The following is a 21,463-nucleotide window of genomic DNA, read 5'->3' as shown; positions in this document are numbered from 1 at the left end:
CCAGAAACCAACTTCAGTCCGTCTGTTGCCAGAAACAATTAACCTCCCAACCTTTACAAAGCTACCGCATCATTAGGCTTTTTAGAAGAGTAGCAGCTATTCCTCAACTCAGACAGACAACTTTGACCGGATGACGCTGATTAATGTAGCCAGGATGGAAAATAAAGCAAACTGTTGGATAAAACTACATGTCAATGTGCTGCCCAATACTGCCTATGTTGTGATTAATACTGGCTTACTGTATATATTGTATATTTTTCCTTCTGCTTTCTAATTGATATAATTTTTTAGTCTTTGATGCTTCATGACTCTGCATGAAGCATTGTGGGAATATCAATGTGTATGCTCCCAGTATAGGGTGTATCCCCTCCTACGTTATGAATGCTGGAATCTTGTATCATCTATCAGCCCACATATGGGAGCCATTGACATAATGATGATGATATATTGCCATAATGATGATGGAGTCTGATTAAAAACTTTTAAACTGGGGCTGATAAGGTTTGCATTAGTGATCATCCCCCTTTAGTGGATATCTATTTCAGATCAATAAGATGTCTGCCAGTCAACCTGCCACTGCTGGTAGAAGAGCTTTAACTGCTTTGGAGTTCAACTTTCTGCATGAGTGACACTTACATACCATAACGGATTCAGTTTTATAACTGCATTGCACAGCGTTGGGGTTCTATTTCATGGGTGCTGGCAAACCCCACTCCTTACACAAGTATGGAATTAGGTCTTCAGCTTTTGCTGTCTCCACAGTCAGTATGGCTTTCACTCCAAGATGAAACTTCTTTACTCTGGTTCTTATTACAGCCATGCGTGCCTCTCCTCTCATATATTTACAAATGTATGCTTGAGATTAAAAAGATGGCGCCTCTCAAATCATCTCCCCATTCGCTCTCGTCACTTATACCATCGTTCGCTCTGGAACAAATATGCTTTTCCATTTTTCCTCATTGTGACACACCTGCACTGTGTCTTCTTTATTCGACTTGAGAATGAAATGCAGAGATGAATTGAGAGTGTGAGCAGATTCGCAGGCAGCTCGAAACAGTAATTTGCGGTTAAGGCTCGAGGATGCAGCCCAAAGGATTTCTCCTAAATAGGATGGCGGTTTGAAATTGTCAGAATGCATGGCAGAACATTTCTAATATGAAGTGCAACACATAGCCAAAAAAGACTAATGAAAACTGTAAGTATGTTAAAGTGAGTCTTTTGAGGATAAAATACTTTCAGGTGTGGGTGGAAGTTGTGATGGAGGTAGTACTTTGATTTTAGACAGGCTTCTCATTTAGTGTTATGAATAAATCAAATTACAATATGAAGAATATAGCTATAACTTAGTCTCAGACTCTCTTTTCAATAATATGACATGACTTGTCTCACTTGCAAATCATCTTGTTTCATTTATTATAAAATTATTATCTGGATTTGTCACTTTTTTTCTTAGAAAAAAAATCCAACTAAATAAGACAAAATGATTTGTTATTAGGGACAATCTAACTAATCAGTCTAACAGCTCATGAACAGCTAAAAAAGGTGTAGAAATCATCAACTGTATTGTTTGAACCTTTTTATATGTGTGAGCTCACCTTCAGTCCATCGATACCTGGGATACCAGGAGGCCCAAGTGAACCCTGGGAAATAAATGCAAAAGCTTTTAGGTCTGATTATATAACACACTTCATTTGCATTGCAGAAAGCATTGGACACTGGAGTGTCATGGATTTCCATATAGAAATAATTACCATTCAAAAGAGTCAATATTTCTCTAAAGGACTAACTCAGCACATGACAATGAACTTCATCTTTCTATCTGCCTGTGCAAGGCCCAAATCATCGTCGAGTAGACTCAACAAGCCAAAGAAAGAGAAAGATACAAAAACTTAACAAAACTACCATCAAAGGTCAACACATCAGACACAAACAGATGTGGGATTAAACAGCCTGCAGACGCGCTCCTGAACAGGCCTGTCTATTGTTCCCATCCCCTCTTCTGCACGTACACGTGTGTGCTGATCTCACAAAAACCCCGCCAGAATAAATACTGCATGTCATATTTTAAAATCTGAAAAGTTATTGATGACATACTGTAGGCAGATGGCAAGACTGGGTGTTGAGAATAATTCCGTTGAGTTTCAACCTAAGAGAGTTTGAAAAAGCCTGTATACTATAGTTTTTATGTTTGCAGGTGCTGCTTTAACTTACTTAAAGACGACAATTTATACTGAGGATGTACAAACATGTTTTAATAGACTCTCACTCTCTTGCATAGTGGTTTGCTTATGTTGGCTATTTGTGCCCCTTAATAATGAAAGTTACTGTTATCATGGTCACAGTTGTAGATATAGTCTTTGTAAATCATATCAAGTTAGAGTTGGGTAAAAATAACAGTATACAGACTTAAACAAATTATATTTTTCATAACTGTGGGTCTTATTTCAGCAGCAAAACATAATTTGGAATGCAGGGGAGAACAGACAGTGAACTTTACTCGGGTGGGAAGTTTCATAAAATGTATTGTTCCAACTTAGATCAGTGCAAATATACACCATGAATCACACTCTACTTCATATCATGTAATGACACCAAATCAATCACCAAGGTGATGAAACCGAAATAACTGTTGACGTGCCCCCTCTGCTAAACACAGCGCTACACCAGCAGCAGATCTAATTGAGTAGCCTCGGGGCCTGGCTTTTGAGTCATTAACACGGCGGTGTGTCATCATTGACCCCTCCCGACAGATGACAGCGTAGACAGGAAGTGTCTGATTGGGTTACACTGAACAAACACTGGCAGCTACCTGATGGCTGGATATGGCTTACATCTGTTCTTCACATCAGCGCCGCCGGGGACCCGCAGTCTATATCGCAGCAGTGTAGCTCCAGATTCTCTGTTCTCTGTCTGTCTCCTACTCTGTCACTCTTTTTTCTTTCCCCCCTCATGTTGTTAGAGCCTGAGCTCTCTTCTTATCTATTTACTTACCCTGTCTCTGCCCCTGTATCTGTAATCTCCAGGTAAATATATTCAACACCCTTTGGTGTTTAATTTTGTAGTCTTTGATTTTTTTTTAACAGTCATTTTTGTACAGTTACTATCACATCCAAAACATTATTCTAATGCTAATGGTTTGGTTTATATCAAAACGAAACTAAGCATTATAACAGAGATAATATAGAAAACACCTTTTCAGTATGAGGTGTATTTTTGATATTACTCAGTAGATAACTCACTCAGAGAATCTCATTTCTTTTAATTTAAAAGAAAAGTTAGAAATACCAGTGAAACAAGAAATGATTCTCTGAAACTTACTTTTAGCCCCTGTGGCCCCTCAGGTCCCTATAAATGGGAAGAGAGACAGAAAGAGTGTGTGAGTGGAAGAGAGAGAGAGAGAAACAAAAAGAGTTCATGTCAGATGAAATAATATGATTTCACACAGCCAACACAGTCACAGTAGAAAGACTGGCAAGGCTTGTGTAGGATTTCATACAGTGAGAACACACCCTTCAGCCAGAACAAAATCACAGTCAGTCCCTTGTTTTATTCCATTGACGAAAAATTAAAACAAACTCACCCTGTGTCTTCTTTTCATTGAGCTCCACCATAAATATTAATCGCTAATGAGATCATGAATAAAAACTTCTATGGTTTTATCTTTTATGTTGATCTGTTTCTGTAATCGTTTTAGTGACTGTAAAAACTGTCTTGTTTGGCTGTTCTACATTCGATATCTACAGTCCAACACACAGAGAGGTTCATTACCTAAATGGGCCAATTGTTGGAAAGCCTTGCAAAAGTAATAAGTTAGGGCAAGAAAGGCGCCACATTCTGTAAGTGAGATTGAAATCAGTGATAGATGTGTCTGGGAGGACAGTTTGTATTTTCAACCTGCTGTTTACCACAGTGAAACTGAGGGCCAACATCCTCCACCAGAATCTGCCTAAACAGCAGGACTTCTTTATGACTAAAATGAGAAACCAAGCTGAAAGTTAGTTCTTTCCATGTTGGCTACACAAGACTCTGAACTATTGCAGTACCACAGCAGTTCATCAACACCTTTACGGTTGGCTGTTATGACACTTCTTGTTGGCCAACATTTTTCTCACCCTCGGCTCAGAGTCTACGGTAAATTGTGCCATTTGGCTCATCACCTTCAGTTGGGTCAAGGCCAGACAGACCTTATGCCCTACAAGCCCTCCAAAACAACAACCTTGCTAGTTTTATTCTTGTTGATGCAGTATAATTGGAAAAACCAAAGATTTGGTCCCCTGATGAGTGTGAAAGTTTTGTGAATCTGTATTCATAAGTAGCCAATGACACATTCAGGTTGAAAAGTTTGACTGTCAGTGCAAATTTTTGTAAAGAAGAAGTGCAGCCTGGTGGTTGCCAACTTATGACTTGTGGCCAACGCACCGATGGATGCTTGGCTTAGCTAAAAGGACAATAATAAAGGACCAATTTTCTGAGAATAAACCGCTTGTTCCATCTTTCCTTGTTTAGTTTCTGTTGATGAAACAAGCTGATCACCAAGTAACCGAAGCTCAAAACTTTCCCACTCTTAATTCCCATTTTTACCAAATTAGCCTGTTAAAATCCGGGCAGCAACAAGTTCTCACATTTACAGAAACGGCCCACACAGTTGCAGCACATTTATAGTGCATTCCATCTACGCTTATGACAAAAACCTCAATGAACAACTTTCATTACACCAACCAACCAAGAAGAAGGTTTTCCTCTGCTTGCCTTTAAAAGCCTTTGTTAGCTATCTTCAGTTGGGTTTGGTAAACATGTTTATGACCCAATAGGTATGTGAGAGCATGTGCCACTCGCCTGAGCGCTAATTAGCTTGGCTACATCTGAGAGCACTCAGGAGCTACTGGCTGAAAGGAGATTTTTTTTTTTTTATAAAGTCAAGAGCCCTTGTGGAAGTCTTGGTGTTTTGTTCTCATTTTTGGGCCCTGACATTGGCAGAAAAATAAAATTAGAGAATAAGCCAAACATCTTTATGAAAAAGGATAATTATTTCAACCGACAGTATTAATCATGATACAATGTGCTCAGCATCATACACCTTAGCTGCCTCATTTAACATTCATGAAGGCAAGGAATCCTCAAATGTGCTTTATCGACACCTGTTGAAGTGGAGTGCAAAGCACAAAGCGCTGAATGTTTTGTACTTTCATTCATGACTTGGAAATGACAATGAGGCAATTGACTGGTCAATTCCCACACGCAGTCAGCACTTGAACTTCCCAAGTCTGTATTTCTCGCATCTACAGGAAAAACATTTGGGCTGATCAAAGCGCTGAAAAGCTACATGTTAGAGCTTTGGAGTGCAGATTAAGAGCTTTTGTTCAACGTTTCTGTGTCAGTCATGAGATCTTTGCAAAATAATGCTGTTATTTAGGTTAAATTGAGTGATTTTAGCCTTAAAGGAACATTACTGTTTTGAAAACCCAGGTCTTATTGTCTTAAGTTTGGCCAATGTAGTCATAGGTTAGCATAACACTGTGCTCACCACCATAATTGTAGAGATTGTGGACATGTGTGCTTTATTTAAACTGTGCACATGACTTTTCATTCTGAAAGACCTTTCAATCGCAGTAGCTATAATGCTATTGCTACTGCACAATTGTAAAAAGCTTGCAAAAAATGGATACAAAATGGAATGCAATAGATTATTGTGTTAATTAATTTTAATCTTCACCTTAATTTGTACATTAAAGTGGCCATTATCAATATTTTTTGTTAACAATGGATTACATGACTGTTTATAGTGACAAACCAACAAAGAATTATCTCCAGATTCTGCGGTTCCCATCATCTCTACAGGGCTTTCTAGCATCTTTCAGCTCATTATTTTGGTTTTCCGGCCCACAACTTTACTGTTTTGGTTCAGTCTCATTGTGTTGTTCTCAGATGTAGCAGGCAGCTGTAAAAAGCTCTAAACACTCATTGTGCACTTCTTAGCTGACAACAATAATTAACAAAGTTAGTGGCTGGCAGGAAAACATACAGTAGTTGAGCATTTAGCAGCTAAAGAGTCAGATATTTTCCTCAGGAGTTGGTAGAGACTAAAACCGAGCTAAAAGGAGAGTGAATATTATAATTTGGCCAGAAACATGACTCCAAACAAATACTAATGTTGCTCTGCATCCGCTGGATGTGTAAATAGGCAACATGCTAACAAGTTCGCCATTTCAGCTTAACAGGTGATGCCCCAAAGTGGCCAAAGAATGAATTAGGCTATTGCAAGTTTCAAATACGGTATCTGCAATTGGATTAGAATTTTTAAAGGGCATTTGAAGCTAATATTTCCTTGGTTCTCATTGGACTCCATTTTCCAGTGGATTGCTTCTGTCCTTTTCTAGTTACAGTGGTGAGTATCATATTATACTAGTCTATTGGCGGGACTGTTGCCAACATTGAGGTCTCTGTGAACCTAGGTGGTTTAATGATATTTTAATGATTTATTATTATGCAATGTAAACAGAGTTTACATTGTATAATTAGAGAAAATTTGGGGTTTTAAAGTCTAAGTGATATTTTTTAATTATATCTTAAATTTGGACTATCTAGGCAAAAAAGTTAATTAAAATAAAAGGGATTCAGTCTCCTCCAATCTCCTCCAATTACATATCTAGTGGTGGAGTGTGGAGAAGGCTTTAAAACATGTACACCATAATAAAGAGACTTAATTAATTGAACAGTTAATAAATAAAACTGAAGTTTTGGGATTTTTGTAAATGCTAGATTCAAAAAGGTGTTTATTCTGGGGGAATTCATTCATTCCAGACAAGAGAAAAGAAGAGATGTTTTGTACCAGATTTAGCTACTTGCTAACTTCCATCAGTGATCCCTAGGCAGCTACCGTAAACAAAACTTCATGACTCAGTATTTCTAGAGTCCTTGTAATGGTCCTGCCTATATGTATACTGGGTAAATATAAAGAACAAAAAGACTCAGATTGTAAAAAAAAAAACAAAAAAAAAAACAAAAGCTTGAATTTCCTGTAAGAACAAACAGAATTGTTCCACACAAAAAATGCTCTCCGTTATTTATGTCAACATTTGCCACAACATTGTTTGGGTCCACCGAGCACGTCCTGAGCCATTTACTCACATCTTTGCTCCTCATGTTTGGCCTCACATTAAAAGGAAACTTAGTCAACAACATCAAAATACTATACAGGTATGTCCTCATTACACAAGCATATAAAGAAAATTGGTTTCCTACATGCATGCATGTTGTGCATTTTTTTTAAATGTCAAAGGTGAGTCACTGGTGCATTGTGGGTAGTTTTGGAATGAACAGAACGTTAAAGGGGAGCCGTGAACTTTTGCAGCATAATTGGAAATAACACCAAAAAGCAGATGGAGGACATTTTTTCACTTACCGGTGGAACACCGCAAACAATACACCACTGGTTTTCCATATTTAGTCTTTTTGAAGCAAAATCAAGTCCTAAATGAAAACTGTGTGCAAGGCTCCAAGCCACCTTTAGAGAGCTGAAGAGACCCCCTTAATTTACCCCAGAGAGACCTTATGGCACTGATGATTTTGAATTGAGTCCTGAAAATATTTCCTTTTTCTTCTTCTTCCCACCTCCCCCCTCCTCCCCGTTGTTCCACAAGCGCTTAATCCTTCTAACCAGCTCCATATGTCCTTGAAGGCTGCTGGAAAACTGTGGAATCTACTCTTGCCTCTTTAACAATAGCATCTACATCAAAAACGCTGAGCTGTGTCAAGTGGGCGCTAGCTCCTAGAGTACCATAAAAGAAGTAAAAGTTGGTTAAGGGTCAACCTCAAAATCCCTACCTTGAGCTCACTTGTGGAGATCTAAAAGTGCCAATCAAAGATTATCCTTTCAGCTTGCTGCACAAAGTGGAGTCTATCAGTCTAGTTGCTTATGCACATCCAATTAATATTGATTTTCAAAGGACAATCAAGGATGTGGACTGGCATTGTGTGTCTGGATAGAGAAGTTTTGTTTTATTCCCTCTCTAAAGGCTCAACAACCAAAATTATCATTTACAGAAACTTTTCTCTCTACTCCATTATCTTATCATTACAATGTTTTTCTCCACAGAGGAGCAAACAAACTGCTGTTGGCTGGATGAAACAGAAGCTATCTGAAACTCAAGCCATCTGACAAACCTGCACACTGGTTTGGACTGTGTTTGAGCGGCCATGTCACATCTTTTTACAACCTCCAGGACATGCTCATCTCAAACTGCTTTACGGTAGGGGATTGATTTCCAAATGATGACATTATTCCTTGTTAAAAGTACATTAGTGTCATGCTGTGTGTATACTCGTGAAATAGTATGCCTTATTTCAAGAATTACAGTGAGCAATGCATATTTTTTACTCAAAGCTCCGTGCCTGGCCTCTCAGCTCATTTTGAATGTGATTCACCATTCATCTTCTGGAGAAAACACTCCAGCCGCTGCCATGAGTGGTTGTGTAAGCACTGGAGACTTATGGGAGTACACCTGGGACCATCTATTGCAAATTTGACATTCATGACACTGAATTTCAAAACAAAACTGCGCTGCTTACACAGCTATGAGCACAAAGGTGATAAATGGATAAAACATATTTACAGCCAACAAAAGCAGAGAAGTTTAGCGACATAAAAACAGAAAGAGGGAGTCAATTTAACAAAATGTAGCGTGTTAAGTGATCTCAAAATGATAAGCAGCTTTAGCTTTCTACCCCTCTCTCTCTGTCTCTAGTTAATGTGTCTATTTAAGCCTCGCCACCCTTTATTTTCTCTGTCCGTTTCTTTCCAGTACACCCACTTTTTCCACACCATAGAAAAGGTCCGAGGAGATGGAAATCAAGAGATGAAAGCCCTTGATAGCACCTTCTCTGTCAGCTTCACTTACCCTCCCCTGCACTTGTGAAAACTGACATCACCAAGTGTTTTCACATGTCACATTTTCCATCCTTGCTTTCTCTGGAATTTGGCTTGACCAATTTGATACAGCATTTATGAGGAAATCTTAATCAAATGCTTTATTTGCTGAACACCACAAGCGGTATCCAGTTGCTGGTAACTGGAACGGCTTATCCCTACTGTATAAGGGGTTTTGTGGGTGAAAACATTTTTGCAGTGTATCATAAAATGTGCCATTAATAGTCACCGTAGTATCCATAAACCACCTTATGAGTATCTCGGAAATTTAATCTACTTTTAACAAGACTATGAGTCTACGGCCATGCAATCGGCTCTGTGAGGCTGTTCACAGCAGTTCTTTAAGCTAAATGCTAATGTCGGCATGCTAACATGTTCTCAGTGACAAGGAGATGAAATGTACATCATCTTTTAGTGTGTTATCACGCTGACATTTGCTGATTAGCTACTAACACAAAGTACAGCTGAGCTAATGGGACTGTCATTAGTTTTTTGGGTCATTAGTCATAAACCAAAGTATTGGACAAAGTGAAATTTTGACTGGCTGCTGCTGGTAGATTCCTTATTTACCATACAGACATGACAGTGGAATCTGTCTTCTTCTCTGGCTGGTTCATTAATCAATTTCCCATTCAGCTAGTCAACTTTTGGCCAGAAAGTGAACCAGCGAATTTCCCAAAATGTTGAACAACACAGCCTACATTTCAAACAATTCCTTGATGCTAAACCGCTAACTAATATATATGCTCAGCTGCTCATCATGATCAAAATGTGATTCCAAAAGTAAAGGTTTGTGCTTACCATGGGTCCTGTTTCTCCAGCCTGCCCTGGGTCACCCTATAGGAAATACAAAACAGCCAGTTAATGGAAGAGCAGTGGTCTTTTTTGAAAAGTTGAGAACATGCATGGTGTTTTAAAAGTATTCTAAACAGTATTTAGAGTAACGTCCAATTTTCTGGCAAAAAATTACACTGTTTTCCACATTATGGTTGAATTCCCCCTTTCTTTTAGTGTTTAACAGCCACTATGGTGCATAGCAGCCAGGTTGCCAAGTGGAGCTCAGCATTGTCCAGCTCATATACCATGTTGGCTTGGAGGTATTTATCATGCTGTGCCACCTGTACCCTTCAACGTCTCTGTCCAATACCCTTGTTCTAGTCTCTGCTTTTGGTTCAGACCTGGCTCTTGGATGTGGATGTTCCTGCATTTCTCAGGGTAGAAAAGAGACATATGCCACGTCCAGATTTCAATGCCAAAGTCGTGCTTGGACATTATTCCATTTTTGCCTCTTTGTTACATTTACGGTACAATTTTTGTGACTATTCCTAAGTGATTCATGGCAGAAGAAATAAATCATTAAAGAAAAAAAAGCACCACAGAAAGAGAGGTTTAATTTATTGGAAAAACTCAACAACTATTGCAACTGCAACTGGAAGAACTGAAACCAATAATCATTAAAAACTTGGAAAGATGCGCATAAACAACACTTAATATTTTTGCACTCCCACTGTGAACTCTGCCAAGACAATAAAGATCAGCTGGAGCTCTCGGAGGGTTTTATGGTGGAACATAATTGACAGGCCTGTGTCTTCTTTCCCTCACAGGCAGAGCACATAAATGTGTGATGCCAGTGACAGGCTTAAAGACATGGAAAAGGTTACGTTATAATGAAAAACAACCAAGTAAACGTAAATCCATAGAGTAAAGTGTACTCTGGGGAGCATATTCATGTTTAGCTAAAGACATTAGGGCAATGAACTGCAACATAGCTTGTCTAGTCTTCATTAGAAAGCTTTTCCTCGGAATAAACCCTCCCGGCATTGAGTCAAAGTCAAATTCAATATGAGTACAAAAACAGCTGAACTCGTTTTCCTCTTACTGGAAACAATACAGTATTTTTAAAGGACAATTCCAGAGAATTTTGCTGATCCAATGTTGTATTAATAACATATTGACTGCAAAAAATGTAATCAGTGTTCTCCAGATTTCAGGTGAAAATCAATACTCACTGCCAGACCAGGTATACCTCTGGGCCCATCCTTTCCTGTGTCCCCTGGAGGCCCCCGGGGGCCAGGTGGGCCCGGTGGCCCTGGAGGCCCGGGTGGTCCTGCTTGTCCCTGATCTCCCTGTGTGGCAAAATAACACATTTCAACATCATTATGCTGTGATATTGTTGGATCCACTGAGACTGGAGCCACTGTAGTTAAAATGATAATGAAGAGAGAGTAGTGGAATGATCTCGTGGGTGACTATGAGCTGCCTCCATTCATAACATGGAGGAGAGTTTGCATCTTGGATCTAATGGCTGACGCTAGCATACAACAATGATGATTGTGCTGTAATTTATCTGATTTATAGCTCAAATATTAATCCCTTAAAATGTAAGCATTCCCAACTGCACTTAATGAGATGAATATGAGTTCTGCATAAAAAAGTCACATTTGTCAGTGTAGAGCTACAATAATCAGGGCAAAAAACATACTGAGGTCTGTGGTCCATTATCATACTCAGTTATAAGAAATTCTAAGAGAATACTCTAACTTGCAGGAAAAGTGCTTTAAGTGGTGCCAGGACAGTAATTCATTTTACTTTAATATAACCGTGTTTAAAGAAAGACATTTCCATATTTTCCTTAACAATAACAGAAGGAGTGTCAGAGCACTTATGACAGGTCTGCTTAAAGGCTTGCATGCAAACTGCAGAATGGCCAGGGAGAAGTGATTCGGTGAGACTTGGCACGGAGGACAGACAGAAGAGTGAGGACACAGCCACTACCTTAATGAGCCGCCGCTTTATGAGCTGCTGGTCAGCGGAAAGAAAGCCATGATTGATCTTAGGGAAGACCATCTGAGCAGGTGTGTGAGGTCAAGAGGTCGAAGGTCAGAGGTGAGAGAAGGTTGAAGAAGGATGAGGTCCCAGAAGAAGGAGGAGGAGGAGAAGGAGGAAGGCAAATGCAAAAAGAAACAGATTTTGTTAGAAAGGCCTGTGTTCATGAACCCCGGTCCAGCGCCTTCACAGACTTGGGAGAAATCCACACTTTTCCACCATGGAGGTGGTTTGCTTCGGAAGTCTGGGCTTATTTTTTGGAGCCAGGGCCCATAATTACCACCTCAGGGGTGCGAGGGCGCCACAACAGACTCGCAGTCCCCGGAAAAATGGGAATTTCTCCTCCTCTGTGAAAGTGCTGTCATCATCATCAACGTGCCTGCTGCTAATTCAGACCCCGGGAGCTGCACACACTGAAACCAGCGTGGTCGACCTTCTGAGTTGAGGTTGATTTCTAACCTTGTTCCTTTCAATGCATGCATTATTCTGCTAGTATCCATTGGTATTAAGTGACTTCATCTATCTCTGAAACAATCCTGAAGGCCAAATTGGTGGATTGAAGGATTTGTGGTCAACCATGGGCATGAGTTTTAGAAAAACATTTTGCCACATTAGTTCATCATCGAGTATTCCTCTTAGAGTTCCTTCCATTCATTTTAGCATCAATGGACAAGAGCCAGACCATGTCTTGGTTTCAGGATGCCGATTCCTGTTCCAGTCAGCTACATATTACTGGGTTGTAAAAGGCCACCTTTGCTTTCAGTGGGGGACCTGGCATGTAGCATGGAACAGAAATCTCTTGAGTGAAAGACTGGTAATGGCAGTGGGGGAAGAGGATAACTGGTTTGACTGGCCATGATTAATTAGATGGGATAATTAGATTGTGCCTTCTCCATCATCGGCATTTGAGAAAAAGGACCTGACAGTGATTCATTTACTCCCAGTGTGTGCTGCGGAGGGGTCGGACTGAGCAGCTAGGCCACACCACCACCGACAAACCTTGACAGTCAGGATCTGATTGCTGTGCAAAGCAGCCAGCGTAGGGAGACCAGGCAATCCCTAAAGGGACAAACAGCAGAACATGGCACAACACACAGATGACATTCAAACACTGGGTGGAAAAAAAAACAGTTAAAAGAGGAAGAAGATAAGCATCCTACTTCTAATTATTCTTACCAGTGTGAGAAACAAGCCTTATAGTATGTGAAAATAACATGTTTGTGAGGGTTTTGAGGGTGGGATTGAAAAGAATTTCTTAATATCGTCAAAAGCCAACATGACATTTAAAAGTTTTAAGGGCAAGACATTTAAATCCAGACCTAAACAAGACCTTTATTTTAAAAATTCCCCATTTATAAATGTCCAAGTTTACTCTCCGCCATGAAACTGTGTGTGCAATGGCACTGCAATCACTGTGTGTAAAGTATGCAACAATATCATAGCTAAGTAACCATTTCCTCTTTTTTTCTCCCATATAAAACAGACAGAACATTTGCTGAGATGATTATCACACAATAGTCTTTGAGCTATAACATGCTGGTAAATGGAGAAGCAGTATAGTTCAGAGTTTTGGGCAACATAAAGGAACTGAGATATTCACTGGAAGTTCAATCAAATGGTTTCCAATTCCCTTGTTAACAGTCTTCATGACAGATGTGATCCACTCATGAAAACTGAATAAAGGAAGAAAGCATCGGGCTTATGGTTTATAGCTGGGTAGTAGCTTTAATCTGAATCCAGAAACATTGACATATCTTCAGTTTAACATAGTTTTGAATGTTTTGTTTCACTAAATGCACTGCATTAAGTTTCACTATCATTAGTCATTCTTTTTGTGGATATTGTCCATACTTTTGTCCAGACATTTTATTGCATGCCCGTTAAAGAAGGTCTCTGATTTGTGACGAGTCTTTTACAGTTACAATGCCACATAAATGTCCACTAAAACATTGATTCAACATTCACTAAACCCCTCCCCCGAACAGTGATTGTCCAATCATAGTTTAGCAACCATGACTGGGCACAGCAGGCTTTTCAAGCTTTGGATTTCGCCACATGTCCAAGCAGCATGCATAGAGTTGTAGTTAGAGCGATATTTGGCATTTAGAGAGTTTGGAAGGTGGTGTCTCTTTTCAAAGCCTCTCCAAACCAAAGAACTAAAGTGTAAGAAATTGATTAAACAGTGTGTTTATCTGCTTTAACATATAGTAAGCGGCAATTTTAGCATGTCCGGCTAAGTAGATTACTACTGAACCAACCTCCTGCCAAAGCCAAAGAGCACATCATTAACACATTTATTTGTAGGTTTACAGGTAAGGTAAACAAAAAAGAAAAGGTAACGTAATTGGCTCTAATGCCAACCGAGATGGAGTTACATCACATTGATTCATCTGCTTATTGAATACCCACTCTTATCATGTTAAAATTTATGGTTTGAAAATTTTACCAAGTAGGTAAGCTAAGCAGCTAAACACAGTTATATTATGACTGTTTACCTGGGACATGCAGATTCAGCCTTAGCCTTTTAGCACAACATTATGTATGAAGCCATCAAGTGCAGATCCCTTGTTTGTTTGTTTTTTGTTTGTTTTTTGTTTTTTTAATTAGTCCGGCAGGTAACATAAAAAAGTCATCCAGAGTTTGTTTTTAACCAACTCATTCAATAGTTAAAAAAAGAGAGAGAGAGAATATGTATATTCTCTTGTTTATCATTAGACTGTTGGTTTCGCCCTTTCGACTGCAGGTTTGGCGCCACCATAAATAACCAACCTGAGTGAAGTATTTCTCAAAGACTGGCACACAGGCATAAACATGCCCTGTAAGAGATTGATCTTTTCTTATATTTAAACTTAAGATAAAATCTGGCCTATCCAAACATGGCTTTAGTGCCATCCCTCTGGTTTTTCAAAGATAATTCAAAAAGCATGGCTCATTAAGAATATGGCTTTCAAGGCAGGCTGATTTAATTCAGCCCTGCAGCAGAACAGAGCGATGGATACTCTTACTGTACACTGCAGACAATAGCCATGCTGTGTGTGACTGGGTTTGAAGCGCAAATATTTCTTAAGTTATTTACAACCTCAAACATATTGAAGACAGAAAAGTAAAACAAGTACTGGATTATGGTCAGGGGGGAATGGATGATACAAAGAGTTTGGGCATGGAAATGTAAAGTAGCGCATGTGCAGGCTGGCACTGCTTTCTAGGTTGTAGCCTGTTTGCTTTTATGATCATTTTGATACATATGTCAGGGGAGACACTGGAGAAAAGCTGCGGCCAGGTTGTCAACCTCACCGCCCAACGTATGTTTGAAATGTGGGGGGAAAAAAAGACTATCTGACCAAAGCCAGTACATTAGTTTGTCTGTGGGACATGAGAGAAAGAGGAGAAATCTTAGGTGTGGGTTAGTGCTTACTCTGCGCTGCCTCTCTGCTGATGTCTATGTGTGAGAATGATAATGACATGGCGGTTGACAGAGAATCCTAACCATTTACAGATTGCTTTTGTTTTGCTTTTCTCTTCCAAAACGGATGTTGGTTATTTGGTGGGGAGCTCTATTGCTGTGTATGTGCCTGCAGCAAGATGACTGCAACTGTACTGTAGTAAACAAAAAGCCAGATATGAGGACAATCAGCAACAGCCGTCATAGGACACTGGCCAGAACCAGCATCTCCTCAACCACACCAAACACATAAAACATCCCAAGCAACTACAGGCTGTGGCATTTTTCTGAATATCTATATGTGGAGTGGATTACCAACTCTGTGCACAGATGGCTTTAATACATTTAAGAGAGGAATAATACATTCATTTGAAGCCTCAGATTTGGCATCGATATAATACATCAAATTTATCTCAAGTGAAGTTCATTTTAAGGCTCCTGATTTCATGTGCAAACAGCAGACGGTAAAACACTTCTTTGTTCACGACTGAAAAGTGAAATCCTGGAAACTACATAATCACAGCCTCTTTACTTTGGAAGAAGATTGCAAATTGGTCAGAACCCAAGATGTGAAAAGTAAAGCACTGGACAAACGAGGGCAGATTTTTTTTGTTAAATCTCAGGAATTTTTCCTCTAACTAAACTGCCACCCAGGAATTCTCCCAGCCTTTGCTTGACAGCTGTAGCTAGTGTCATCCCTCAAAAAGACCACACACCTTCCTTGGTAATACTTATAGCCAGTAACTGCTGTTAATTACATCCCACCAGTGGAGCTCGACCAGCAGCCACACATTTGTTTGTCAAAACTGGCCAATTTATTATTTGTTGCTTGGTTAACCTTTGACGTTTGGATGCGGCCTTTGACCTTTAGGGCCGACAAATGGCTGACCCTGACATGTGGGGAACAGGCAGAGGAAGTGGCCGAAGAAATTCTGCCAGCCATGTGACAATTCTCACACTGTCTTTGGCCATAGAGGCTGAGAGGTTTTGATTTGACCTCTTGACACAACCCTAAAAGACACACACATATTGCATATACATGCAAACACAAATAATCCGTCATTCAAATGAGTACACTGATTCTAGCTTGAAATCAAAATCTGCTTGGTTTTGATTTAATTTGGCAGACTGCAACGAGTAGAGGACATATTCTTGACATGCTCTGTTGTTTACATGTACCTCCATATGGGTTTAATTGACTCTGCACACAGTCAATACCGGCCATGAAATGAGCTTCATTTCCAGCCAGATAGAGTCAAGGTCAGGCAGCACTTGTCTTGTTCTGTCTTCATTTATTAAGGAAATCTTTCAAATACTGTTCCACTACATTTACCTACTAATCTAATGTGCAAAGTCAATATGCTATTCTGGGGAGCTAATATGATTTGGTGGTGACCTAGACTGCTTTCATGCCCCTGTAGTCCTTCATATGTGACTGTGACTGTGTGTTAATTTGTACCTGTTAGGGGACATTTTGCTGTAATTGGAAGTTAACAAAATGGTATCTTGAAGTGGACAGTTTATTTATTGACCCTGTAAGACAAATAGGACTTGGCCAGTACCTGTTACAAATCTGTCAGTCAGTCACACTGCTATTTGCAAAGTAAAAACCATTTAACTGATAGAGACAAATGACTCCATTTCCTGGGTTGAAGGGGTAAAGATTATGGGTAAAACTTGGAAATTCTATCTGAAAGGCAGATGGTTTACTCCCCTCAATTCGGCTAGAGAGCAAAGATATTTCTTTTCTGCTTGTTTGCAGTGGTCCACTTCTTGCAACTATAATGATTATCCAATACTTCTTATATCATTGAAAATTAACTACGGAGATCACAGAGCTGCAAATGTGTTTGTCGATCTTATTATGGTCACCAATAAAAATGAAAGGCACCAGGAGATCTGCAAACTCTGTGAACTTGGCTGTCATTTGAGTGCCCGTGTGTAACGTAAGAGGTATACCTTATCACTATGAGACCACTAATCAAATTTCACAGGGAAGGCCAGTTGTATTGACTTCCAAATAATAAGAAACGCGATACTTTGACGTGCAGAACTGGCCTGGAGGAGGGCTGACAAAGTTAATCGGCAAACTACTAACGTCTGGGTGGGCGCCAGTACAGAACTGGGATCAGATCCACTTGGGAGATGGCTGGTGTTCTGGTGACAAGACAAACCTTTGTGTTGTTGTGTTCTCTTGTCCTTGTGCTCTAACCTCTACATGCTCTCTGCCCTCCAGAAAATCAATTACAGGCATTCAAAGTGACTTTGACTCCATACGATCTACCCTTGATGACGACAGCAGATACAGAGGAAGTGAAAAGTGTGTGAACACGTGTGCACATGTGAGCCTGGTTATAATGCAGTCTAGTTTAAACAAACCTGTGCGGTCATAGTCATTTTTTAACCATTATGTGAGAAAAATGAGGGCGCACTTGCTGCTAGGTGGAGATAGAGTAATTCATTTCAGAGTCTGTCAAGCACGAAAAAGCACTCATATTTTTATCATTTAGAAGCTGCACCTTCATAGAAATGTCAGACTACAGAGCTGGAAATGATTAAAGTTCTAAATGCGCCATGTCACGTCTAGGATTGAAGTGAATCACGAGTAATTATAGAGACAGACGATTGAGCAGATATCTTTTCTATAGCACTGCTGCTGGTATGTAAAAGCTTGTATTCATGTTTGATTTGAAGACAAAAAAAAAGGTCTTTGCATCTTGAAAAGTATACCATCCCATGCCTTCCAAGGTATCTTGCACGTATGCCTGCCCGTTCTTGATTTAGAAATAAGCAGTGCTGAAATGCTTGTTGTATTTGGCCAGATGGGAAGAACACTATCCCAGGAATTTCATGCATCTCAAACCTTTTGCCCACAATTCTGCTGAGGGAGACACACAAAGTCACATTCATCAGCTAATCACAAGAAGTAAACCGCATACCCGTGGTCCCTGGTCGCCTTGATCCCCCTGCAGAAGGCAAGAAAAGAGAATTTGTCTTGAAATGCAAGAGTCGAACACACACTGAAAACACACACAAATACAGAGCTATTAATAAGCCAAGACTCACACCAAAATCACTGAGGCATAATTCAGAACACATTGATAAAGCAAAATAATACAGGAACCCTCAACTATTCATTGCGGTTGAGAATAAAATCACTTATGATAACATGGACTGACATGAAGTGGGTATGAGAGAGAAAGAGAAAGAAAGTAGTGGTGTGAGGTTAGATGGATTTGGTGAGGGGGTTGAGTGTGGGTGAAATGCATTGCCAGGCCAGATTTTATGCCCCAGAGATCTTTGGCTTTCTGCCTGTTTTGGGGGTAGATCTCTGAGGACGGAGCACGTTCCTGAAGGAGAAACCGTAAAGACATTTGGTTTCGAATCAACCTGTATGGTGAAGGCTGTGGGTTTATCACATTAGAGTGAAACCGAACCAAAAGTACACTTTTGTTTGAAATAACTGAAGGAAGACCAAATGTTGGACACTAAATTATACCCTTAATCTGTCTAGAATCGGATAACTGAACATCCTAAAACCATCTCATTTGAAGCACTCCGCTCCCCTGTTGGCTGAGTTACAATTTAGCCACAGCAGTAAAACAAGCCAAACAACTTATCACACATGGATGGGAATTTTGCTCAAACAAACTTCAGTGTAATGCCTGAGCAATTTCAAATAAAACAGCTTTCAGAATTTTTGTAATTTTTCATTGGGCAGTCACTCCAAAACCCAATTTAGTGGGAAAACAGTTGTGAATGGCCACACTGATGCAAGCTTTATTCGTCTTGGGTGGGAGAATGCCCACAGTTGTTTTTCATTTCATTAAACTGCAGATGAAGTGGTTCACATGAGAGGCATGAACATGCATCTAATCAGGGAGATTCATTTATTCATGATTGTCATAACGGATGCTCCACAAGTATCTAAATCTGGTTTTATAAGTCATGCTTATGGGTTCTATTTTCTGCTTTAAGGGCAACCAAATGCAAAAATCACACTATTGATTCATTACATTGGTCATCGACAACAACAGCATTCCAGACTACACATTAGTGGAAATCATAAATTACCAAAAAATACAACTTGATGCAGATGACAACTATGATCATCTGCTTCTTGTGTTTGACTTAAGCTCTGGTTAGCACTCTCACGCTATCTCTTTTTTTTTTTTCTTGCTGAACATTAAATCTTTAAATATAGTTGTTGCTCTTTTTATACAAAATATGCATAAATATTTAATTTATTCATAGCTGGGGAAGATCAAGGCCTTTTAGAGGCCAAAAAGGCCCTGATCTTCCCCAGTAGCATTTTTAGAGGTTAACACTTTAAAATCTCATTACGGCCACCTGTTTCTATTATGAATTCAGGGACACAATCAACTTTGGTGTGAATCAGAGGATCTCATCTTTCAACACAAAACCATGGGCACACATTTGTCCCCAAGTCCTGCAGACTTATAAAGAGACAGTGCGGTTATTTTTCATGCTCCACTGCTGTTTTATGGAGGAATGCTCAGTGAAGCATTTAAGGGTTCCAACTTGGGCTCTGGCTTTCAAGTCATTAATGTTCTGTGCTGTGGATTTGTGAACGACGAGAGAATTTAAATATTCAGACTCTGAGACTTAAGGTCAGGGTGACTCGAATGTGAATTACAGCAGTAAATACAAAATGACACTCTCTATGGACAAATTAACTGTGAGTGGAGAAAAAACAAAGATTTTTATTGTCTTGTCCTGCAAAAATGTATGAGAACAAGAAACAGAGTTTCACCAATCTGAATGAAATAGTTTGATATCGTGGGAAAGAAAAAGATGAGAAGATTAATACCTCTCTCATTTCTGTATGGTAAATATGAGCATAATATAGCCAGTTATCTTAACTTAGCATTGAGGCAGGAAACAGGGTGAGACAGCTAGCCTGGCTCTTTCCAAAGGTGACAAAATCTGCCAACCAACCCCTTCCTGGAGTCCAGTCATTAACATGGAGACTCCAGTAAGTCACTGCACCCAGCCAAGAAATAATCTAGCACAAAACCCTCCCTGTAAAACAACATGTTGTTTTTACACTTTGGTTTTTGTACGGATTGAACATATGATAAATAACATGTTAATGAGTGAGCTTTAGAGTTGCTGGGATTTTGTAACTGTTGGACAGAGCCAGGCTAGCTGTTTCCCCATTTGCAGTCTTCATGCTAAGCCAAGCTAACTGCCCGCTGGCTCTAGCTAGATCAATAGCATAGTCATGAATAAATCAATTACTCACCTTGTCACCCTTCGGACCTGGAGGACCCTATGAAGAGGGAAAAAAAAGATTGTTAAACAACTTTGACAACACATGAATAATGAATAAAATAAACAACTATGGTGCTATCACACAGTTTGGGCAGATACAATACTCCAAGACAGAGGGGAACCATTAGGGCCCTGTAGGCACTCAGAGATGGCCTAAGATATTCTAAAAAGTAATATTTAAAAGGTAAACAGTAATCAATATCTAAAAAAATGGTTCTGAGCAAATTATCTCTTCAAACCTGCCCATTCACTTTGTGTTGGAATATGAAGGGTAAAATGAAAGAAGTCCCTTTCTTTACTTATCAGAATTTTGCTGCCTCTGCAGTTGCTGGGGAGAAAATGCTATGCGTTCAGCTCTGTGATTGGTGGTCCAACTATAAATTTACAGAGGGCCTAGCAATAGTAATTCAATGAGAGACTAATTTCAAATGACAGTATCTTCCCTCTAAATGGGTGGGCTTTATTATCCGTAACTTTACGACAAGTTGTGCCCCCTGTGGGGGACACAAATCACAAGCTAGCGGAAAGCTAACTTTTAATGAAAAGTTGGAGTTATTTGGCAAAGGAAGACCTGGAACAGAGCATAATTTGGTGTGGAACTAAGGCTGTTGAGAGGCATTTCAACTCCAGCAATTAAGCTAGGCTCGTAGTTTGCTTTTTTCCCTGACAAGGGAAGGGGGGTCAGAGGGTCAAGGTTAAAGAGTCATGGTTCGCTACTGCTCCAAGCACACCGCAACAAACTTTAAAAAACCACAGTGACCAGTCACATAAGCCAAAAAACAAACAGAGCTGCTAAACAAGGCCTGAACATCATGAACTTAAAGGGAGAGGAGAAAGTCAAAAGATTAACAATTTGAGTTTTGATGGAACTAACTTTGTGTAGTTTCTGACATCTCTTTAAGCATTTGATTAAAATGCCCTGTCATAGATTGGGAACCAGTACCTTATGCATTGTAGACATCAGGGCTTATACA

At 39.7% G+C, this 21,463-nt stretch overlaps 1 protein-coding gene across 14 annotated transcripts in view; it reads right to left on the bottom strand.

Annotated features, from left to right (window-relative positions):
- LOC137174131 (collagen alpha-1(XXV) chain) overlaps positions 1–21,463 on the bottom strand; it is a 149,577-nt gene that overhangs the window by 30,567 nt on the left and 97,547 nt on the right. For 12 of the 14 annotated variants that reach the window (XR_010925290.1, XR_010925289.1, XM_067579224.1 and 9 more), the window contains 7 exons: positions 20,461–20,487; positions 18,134–18,160; positions 11,702–11,773; positions 10,936–11,052; positions 9,728–9,763; positions 3,319–3,345; positions 1,596–1,640 (listed from right to left, as the gene is read on the bottom strand). Coding sequence is in view for 12 of the 14 variants with exons in the window: in XM_067579224.1 (XP_067435325.1) it covers positions 1,596–1,640; positions 3,319–3,345; positions 9,728–9,763; positions 10,936–11,052; positions 11,702–11,773; positions 18,134–18,160; positions 20,461–20,487 (351 nt within the window). In the remaining 2 variants the exon portion in view is untranslated. Of the gene's footprint in view, positions 1–1,595; positions 1,641–3,318; positions 3,346–9,727; positions 9,764–10,935; positions 11,053–11,701; positions 11,774–12,751; positions 12,812–18,133; positions 18,161–20,460; positions 20,488–21,463 lie in introns of all 14 variants that reach the window. The other 2 variants (XM_067579223.1, XM_067579231.1) reach the window with 2 other exon arrangements.

Source organism: Thunnus thynnus, chromosome 22 (assembly GCF_963924715.1).
Source record: "Thunnus thynnus chromosome 22, fThuThy2.1, whole genome shotgun sequence".
Classification (NCBI taxonomy): Eukaryota; Metazoa; Chordata; class Actinopteri; order Scombriformes; family Scombridae; genus Thunnus; species Thunnus thynnus.
The sequence above is the reverse complement of the archived record's forward strand: the minus strand, read 5'-3'. Positions and strand labels throughout refer to the sequence as shown.